The sequence below is a fragment of the Buceros rhinoceros genome, unplaced genomic scaffold, assembly GCF_000710305.1.
Source record: "Buceros rhinoceros silvestris isolate BGI_N320 unplaced genomic scaffold, ASM71030v1 scaffold10771, whole genome shotgun sequence".
Taxonomy (NCBI): domain Eukaryota; kingdom Metazoa; phylum Chordata; class Aves; order Bucerotiformes; family Bucerotidae; genus Buceros; species Buceros rhinoceros.
The window spans coordinates 97,234-105,513 of NW_010392527.1; the positions used below are offsets into that span (position 1 = coordinate 97,234).

An 8,280-nucleotide genomic window follows, 5' to 3' on the forward strand; every position below is an offset into this window, starting at 1 on the left:
AAGAGCAGCCTGAATTTGTATTCCCACATCCCACAGTTTTGCAGGGTTTGCCCTTCCACCATGTTTGTTTAGGCTGTGGTACTTGAAAATATGACACTTCCCCATGGTACTGCTACCTCCTAAAATGTAGGAAAGACTCTAGAATCCTATGTGTAGGACTTTAAAAGGTCCATACAAAAAGAGGAGAGAGATTCTGTGGTGAGAAAAGCATTTCTTATGCATATAAAATTGATGGGTGGCTCTGTCAGAAAGTTCTGGCACTAAAAAAACCATCTGGCTTCCTACCTAGGGGAGGGATGAGGGAAAGACCTGAAAGCCAAAGCCTTTCATTAGAAGTGGAACTAGATGTCTTTGTTGCATTATAAAAAATATAAAGACAAATAGACAAATTAAGGTTATGTCCTTTCTATCATACAGGACAGAAAAGGTGGAACTGAATTGAAGATTTATTACTGTTCCTGACAGACAAACTGATGTTTTAGACTGCTGCATAGTTACCATACAAACAGTTTGACTTGAATTGAAAATACAAAGTTGTTCCTTTTAGCAGTGTCCTGACATAGCAGCATGGCAACAAAAAATACAGGAAGCAAACTGTTACAAGTGAAGGCTGCTTATAACTGCAGTGTGCGATAATATTTGCCTGGGATACTGGTATTCACTTGGTGAAAGGAGCTTGTATCATTGTTACAACATTTGTATTTCTGTCTTTAGGCAAGACTTGAAATCTGTGCGTTGAGAGATACCGTGGCCATATACCTAACACCTGAAAGCAAGTAAGATGTGCTGCAGTGTCTGTTTTTTCATGTACTGGAATCCTTGGTAAACATGCAAAATACATAATGTAAATTAAGGATTAAGAAATTTTGCTTCAAATAGAACATGTGATATACTAAGCAAATATAGAGTTTACTAGCAAGGTTTTATCAGCTGAAATAACATAATTAGGGAATTTTTTGCTTTGTTTTTACATGAATTTTTAAACTAGATTTCTACTAAAAAAATAAATAACTTCTTAACAGCAGTACAGCTGCTGTGGAAAATTATGCTAAAACAAGACAAAAGCAGGTGTCGATGAGTTTTACCCAGGTTTTCACAGCAATCTCTCATAAAGCACACAGCAAAGAACCTGCCCACACACACCAGAGAGGCTACTGAACTGGACACTGCCAGGATCCCCTTTCAGGGATACAGGGAATTAGTCCTCTCTGCAAGCTGGTAGCCCTCTCCTTCTCCCCATATCTAATCAGGGAAAGTGAATTCCCCCTCACACTGTCTTTTAGAATGATAGCCTTCAAAAGGCTTTCAACAATTTATGATATCTCTGTGAGGTGCAAGACCAAAAATAAATAATGTGGGACACACTCACACATTAATATAAAGGGAGGCAAAAAAGTCTTAATACCTTCAGTGGTTGATGCAGTCAAGGTGTGTAAAAACAAACTATGACGGCTGTCAGCAGTTTTCAGTAAAGGCGGTTGATTGAAATTTCTGGGTGATTATGTTGGGGATTGGATATGGGCAGGTTCATTCATTATTTTAATTACCTAAACTTCTGCTAGGATGGGCATCACATGTTTCCACAGATGGCGATTTGGCCCTCACTGATGATCGACATTTTGTAGGAAAGATTATAGGGCTCAAGGGCCTGATATCTTCCTCATGTCACAGAGTGTCCTATGGTGTCACTGCATTCTGTTTCAGAAGACTTGCTTCCCTATTCTGAGTGTCCGATAGTGATGAAGGCTTCTAAATGAAAACCACTTGGCACTGGCTCAAATGTGACATTGTCACCAGTCAGCTTAGGGGCAAAACCCTGGAAGCTGGAGCTTCATAGCTGCCTTTTTATTTCTAGACTTGTCACTATAATAGTTGCCACAAGTCACCATTTTAAGCTTTTGCTGACAACACTGTACTTACCCGTGCAGGTCCTGCATTGTTCCTTGCACTTCTGGTCCATATCTGTTTTCCAGAGAGGGCTAGAAACACCGTCTTTGGAGTTACTCAAAACTTGACTGGATAATGTCCCAAGAAACCTCCTCAAACCTGTAAGCTGGCTCTGTTCTGAGAGGGGGGTTGGACCTGAAGACCTGCAAAGGTCCCTTCCAAACTAAATTATTCTATGAATCTACATTACCTTAGTGCAAACCTACTGTAGTTGTCTCTGTAGGCCCCCTTCTGTAGGGAGGAATGCAGTGACCCATCTACGGAGCACGGAAAACCAATATCAGTGTTATACCTGTGCTTCATACTCTGGTGGTCACTTAGTTTGAGGCAGAAGGCAGGCTGGCAGCTATCTGTAGTTCTTGAAGAGTCCGGAACGTCAAGCAGAGTCTTAAATCAGCAGCTGAGATAACATTTTCTGTTGATTTCTGGTATACATCACATTCGGAGTGTCAAGAGACCTGCTTGAATGTATGACCACTTCATGTTCAATTCGCACGTGGATGTCAGGTCTCAAATTAATATTTTGCTAATGTATTGAAATAAGAATGGATAAAATATAGCTTATCTTCAGGGAATTTATAGAGAGAAACTCTGAATGCTGAGACTCGTACCAGTGGAATACGAGTGGTTTTGTTTTTCTTGCAGCTCAAGCTTTAAGCAAGCTTTGGAAGCTTTGCCTCAGCTCTCAAGTGGAACTGACAAAAAGTGAGTATAATGCACCTTACTGTCACCTTTCTGGTCTCTAGAGCCATTGCCTTTCAGTCATGTATCAGGACGTAGTTATAAGAGGGTTAATGTTCACTGTATTTGACCCATCTGAATTACATAGCAGAAGCCTTTTTGGACAGACTTAAGGATAAGCTAAATCCTTGTTCATCATGGACTGTTAAATTACACGGAAGAGCTGATGGTTTTGTGGCATATCCCTCTTGCCCATCCTAGTCTTATCAGTTCAGTGTAGCTTTGTATTTATGCTGTAATTTCTGTCTATTTTAGCCTTCCTTCTTAATTTTAACGTTTCTGTGAGATCCGTTGTCTTAGCTTAGTGAATTTAGCAGCAGTAAAAAAAATGGCCAAGGAACAAGGTCCAAGCTTTTGCCAGCTGATACACGGAGAAGTCTCAAAACTGGCCTAGTTCATTTTAAAATCAAGAAAGAAGGGTCTGTGTTTCTTTCTTAACATCAGGAGGAGGAGTTCTGGGTTCCTCCTTCACCACCATAGCAACCTCTGACATCCAAGCTGCTCTGCTGCATCCAGCCTGGTATTTGGTAGTCTGTTTTACAAGCATAGCTTAATAAAGAGGAGTATGGTAAAACTAGGATGGATTTGTAATGAGTATATAAATATAGATGTTTTGAACTTGGAATTAGTGTTAGGGTACTTTCAGGAACTAAACTGCACCAATCAGTTTGCACTTAACAGTCAGAATTTAGAATATTTTGTAGACACATGAAGAGTCTTGTCTGTGCAGCCCGTGGTCTGCAGACTGTGCCTTCTTCCAGGTGTCTTCTGTCTGCTCAAACTTACTCCTCGCTAGTCACAAGCCTCAAGATACCTTCTTGCCTTACGTAGCTCTAATAAAGTGTATGAGCTAGGAATCAGTATTGAGTAAGGAGAGTACTTTCAACTCAGACTTTCCGAAACACCTGTAGAACTTTTTTTTTTTTACTTGGTCACAAGCATTTGAGCTTCATGGGACAGATGAAAATCAAGAACTGTATCATTTTTACATCTGCTTTAGAGTTCTAAGCCCTAGACAGCGCAAAACTTGTTCTATTTCCCAGGTTGTTACCACATAATTGTCATTGTTCCAGGCAGCTCATTGCAATCTACATGTGTTTGTGTAAAATAGCACACATTTGTGCACCACTTTAGAGCTGCTCGTTGCTGTTCAGTCACAGTCATTACTATGACACTAAATGGTGAATGTGGCCATAGTCATCTTCCAGGGGACTTGCTGAGGAAGCAGGTTCTAGTTTTGTGGTTCAAGTTGTTGTTCTTGGGTTCGTTTGGATTTTTTTTTAAGATACAGTACAATTTCTTCTGTTAGCGGCTGTTCAGTAATCAGAACTTGCCAAAATGTTGAGGTGATACATGTCTGCCCTGTCTCGCTTGGTTTTGAAATAGAGCAAAAAGTTCAGAGAACACATTCTTCCTAGAATACAGAGAAAATAAAACACACAGGCAAGACTGTAAAACTTCATAGTGCATCTCCACTGTTACAGTAAATCTCTCCTGCAACAGAGCCATCATTACCCTTGGTCCTACATCTGTACTTTGTTGATAATAAATATTATCCACTGCCTCAAGTACCTTCTTGGCAGCTGTGTAGATGTAAACGATTCATTGTTATGCTCCAAAATGAACTCATGCATAGTTATCTATTAAGGACAAAAGCACATGGTTGCTGATCAATTAATGTTTTGCCTAGAACAGTCATTTCACCTCTGATCTTTCAGCCATGATACTTAAGAGAAGTCTGCAAAATACCTTCCAAAGGCAAGTTTGAGAACTGAAATTCACAATTCAGCTACACACAAAAAGCCAGAGCTGAGATAAGGGATGCTACTTTTATGGTGCATAATCTGGCAGTTTTTGGATTCTCCTTGCAGAAGTATCTTATGATGCATTAGCCAGTCCTGTTGCCACTATGTTTTGTTGAATTGTTTCTCTTTAGCAGATGATCTTTACCTGGAGGAAAGCCATATAAAGGGCTATTTTATCACCTTGATAAAACCTCTGTGGCGAAGTCCTCCTCTGGCCACAGATCGTCCTGACACATTTGGTATACTTCTAAATATCTAGACTATTCAAATATTTGAATAGATCAAATTTTAGGCCCTTTATTTAAGCAGACAATGTACTTGAAGTCACAAACAGAATAGCCAAAACTTCAGGTAATTGTTTCCTCTTCAGAATCTGCCAGAGTTGTAACTATTTTCCTTTTACAGGTTACTAGAAGAGTTACTAAACAAATTTAAAAGCAGCATGCATTTGCAGCTGACCTGTTTCCAAGCTTCTTCATCAGCAATGGTGAAAACATAGGCAACACCACAATGAAGGCAGCTCGGAAGACAAATGTGCTTAAATGTCACCCACTTTTTCTGTACTACTTCAGTTCCTTTGAAGTCTCTGAAGAAAACAAAAGGAATGTCACTGAAAAAGAAACTAAGATACAACCCTTTGAGTAGTGGTATGGAGTATCCTGCTTAGTGAGACTTTTGGTTGTAGATACCTTGATAAAATAGTTTTCTGTCTACTGCGTTTCTTGGGGTGGGAGGGGAAGGGGCATTAAACCAAGTCATTTATGTATACTCTTGGCTGTATTTTCATGAAGAAACATTCATTGGTGTGCTGCAATCTGTTTCATTTGTTAAAAATACATTGAAACGTTTTGTGTTTTAGCAAATATCACCTTACATTTGAGTATTACTCATGTTGTTCAGTGTATCAATCTTACATTCTAGATGTAGAGGTGCTGATGTGACTAGAAGACTTCTATAAAATATTGAGAAGTATGTAATAAACATTACTACATACAGCTGACTACTAAGTGTTCAGATACAGTATGGAGAAGGACACTGCTGCTTTGGCATTTAAAAGTTATCACTTTTTTCCTGTTACCATCTACAGTTTTAGTGGTCTTAAGTCCGATTTCTTGGGAGGCTTTTGTTTTCTAGCTTCGTTTTTTAAATTAAACATGTTCCTGCCTCTCTTATTTCTCCCTTCTCTTGGAATATTGATGACAACCCTCACATTTGAAACAAGCCCTTCTCTCATTGGCATTTAACAGAGAAGCAGCCTGAGTTTATAAGATTAACAGATGTTTTTCTAAAAAATGTTCAAGTGAAATATTCTTTGATGATAAGGAGTAGAATAGTTAATAGCCTCTCGCATAGTCAGAAGTGAAGGAGGGGCACAATATGTCATTGGCTTTGTTGCTTCCTTCTTCCTCTTGTTCTACAGGCTTACTACCACTGTCTTCCCTCTTGTTAGCAGTCCTCTTTTCACCACCAGTTACTGGATTTGTATGGAGGGGAATAGGGATTTACGAGGAAAGAACAATTTTGCTGCCACTAACATATAGCTACACACAGATCGAGAACCATCTTCCCAAGAGGGAAGATTTGACACTGACTTTCATTTGGGGACTTGGTATAAGATGCGGGAAGCTGTAACAAGAGAGCAACTAATAAAAAGTGGTCTGAGAAGTGGGTTTAATTTTATAACTGAAATCACGGCTTGCAAGCAAACCATGCAGTTGTAATGTATTCTTTCTGTGTTTACAGTCATTTTGAGTGGGACTTTTCAGAAACGGTGCACTGAGTTTTCAAACAATTTTTTAATGTCAGCTGTTTTCTTTTGCCAGTTCAGTTACATGCTTTAAATAGAGCGGACAGTTCCTGTAACACAAAATACTGAAGAAACAGCTTGATGCACATGTATTTACTCATTTAAAAAATTGTGTGCAAGTAATAATAGCATGTTGAATGGAAGTTTGAAACTTCAGATATGTGTGGTTATTGGTTTCAGGAAGAATTGTTAAGCAACCCTGGAGCAAAGCTGTTTTATTAGATGTTGTTCGTTCTAAGCTGTTCACAGTCACAGCTGTTGGTATTAACAGATAGCTTGATCTGTAAAGGATTTCACTTCAGAATAATAAAATATGAAGAGAGATGGTCATGAACATTTCTTGAATTCTTCATTTTCCAAGAAATGTCATTTCTATATGAATTTTGCCAGTCTGTTTTCTACATTTGTATCAAACGTTCCTAAGTATTGAAAACATATTTTATCATCTATTCAAGCATCCCTTTATTGTAACATCATTCTCTTACTCATCTTCTGTTAAAACAGCTTGTTGCTTGCCTTTAAAACCTGAAGTCGGGTGTTTGCATTTGGTTGCCTTTCTGAAGTTCCATGTCATTGGTAGCAAATGAGAATAATGTGTAAGGGACCTAAATATTACTTGAATTCAACCTGATATGAAATAAATGGTCACAGTCAAGTCAGAGCGCTGGATTTCAGTAAATCCACTTGGTGGAATTAAGTCAGTGAGTGTCGTGCCACAACAGGATGTGTTGGAATGGAAGGACATCGTGTGGAAGGAGAGCTGGGACTGCCGGGACTTCATAGCCAACACAGAGCAGGCTGCAGTCCCTCTGAAAGAAGATTACAAAATACAAGAAGTGGCAAGTGTGGGGTTTGAGAGAAGAAAAAAAAAAAAACTTTCAAAGATACTATGAGGTTTAAAAAATATTATTGGAAGTGGAAAAAGATGGGGAGACCGCACACTCAGTTAGGGCCTGCGGAGAAGAGAGAGGCAGCAAGGAAATCACCGTAACAGAAGTGAAAGGCTCTGACATTTAAAGCAAAGGTAAATGCTGAAAAACAGCATAAGAGGAAATAAAGAGAATTATTAAATGAACTTTGAACCTCTAGACAAATCTTTAAAAAAGTACAGACTGGAAAAAAAATCTGGTGAACTGTATTTCTCATTGAAGAGAAAAATTTAGGAAGTAATAAGGCTGTAAAATATATCTTGCTAAAAGTAGGTTAAGGCTTACATGAAAATTCAACTTTAGTATGCTGAGTTGAGATATTCAGCCTCTTGAGATGTTGAGGCATTCCCCTATTATTGTATTTTGAACATTCATTTTAAATAGTCATGAGTAATTCAGGACGCAGGTAAGGAAGTAATACAAAGCAAATGCTGTATCAGTGTAATGGAGCGAGGGGACACGCAGAAAGAAATGCTTAAATCCCCCAGTAAAGTGGTGGGGAAAAAACAGAGACATGAAATAGATCAGATGAGTAGTATCAAACGGTGGAGAAATTCTGCCCCTTCTCACACAGAAAATGTTTTTTAAAATTAGTATTATTGAGAACAAGTGTTTATGAAATGTGCTCACAGTGCAGCATTGTCAAAGTCAAGCGGCTTCTTACAGCCTTTAAAAAGCCACTTAGAGAGTTTAGAAATACAAAAAGAACTGTGGTGCTGCTGAGTTTCATGTGCTGAATTTCAAGCACATGAACTAGACCTGAGACTACTTGCTCAGACTGTCTCCTTCAAATGTTACACCCGTGTGCCTGGCTTTGAGCATCGGAGAAGTTCTGTTCTGTGGGCTAAACCCCTTCCATCCTCCTCTAGTTGCGTGAAAAGACCCAGGACTCCAGCCAGTTTAATTTCATTTTGTAGGGGCACTTCTGGCCGCAGAGGTAACGTGTGACTGCTGGCTTGCAAAAGCAGGTCCGGTCTCCTGGCCTTTGCCGAAGCCCTTGCCCCTCCCTGAAGAGAGGGTACTTCATGTGGAAGGTGAGATTTTTTTTATT

General features: G+C 39.2%; 1 protein-coding gene across 1 annotated transcript in view; it reads left to right on the plus strand.

The window, feature by feature from the left end:
* Positions 1-4,992, plus strand: part of EXOC2 (exocyst complex component 2) — a gene marked incomplete at its 5' end in the record, with an annotated part of 102,134 nt that extends 97,142 nt beyond the window's left edge. The window contains 3 exons of the mRNA XM_010144523.1: positions 715-776; positions 2,593-2,652; positions 4,899-4,992. Coding sequence (XP_010142825.1) covers positions 715-776; positions 2,593-2,652; positions 4,899-4,992 — 216 coding nt within the window. The remainder of the gene's footprint in view (positions 1-714; positions 777-2,592; positions 2,653-4,898) is intronic.
* Positions 4,993-8,280: the final 3,288 nt, after the last annotated feature.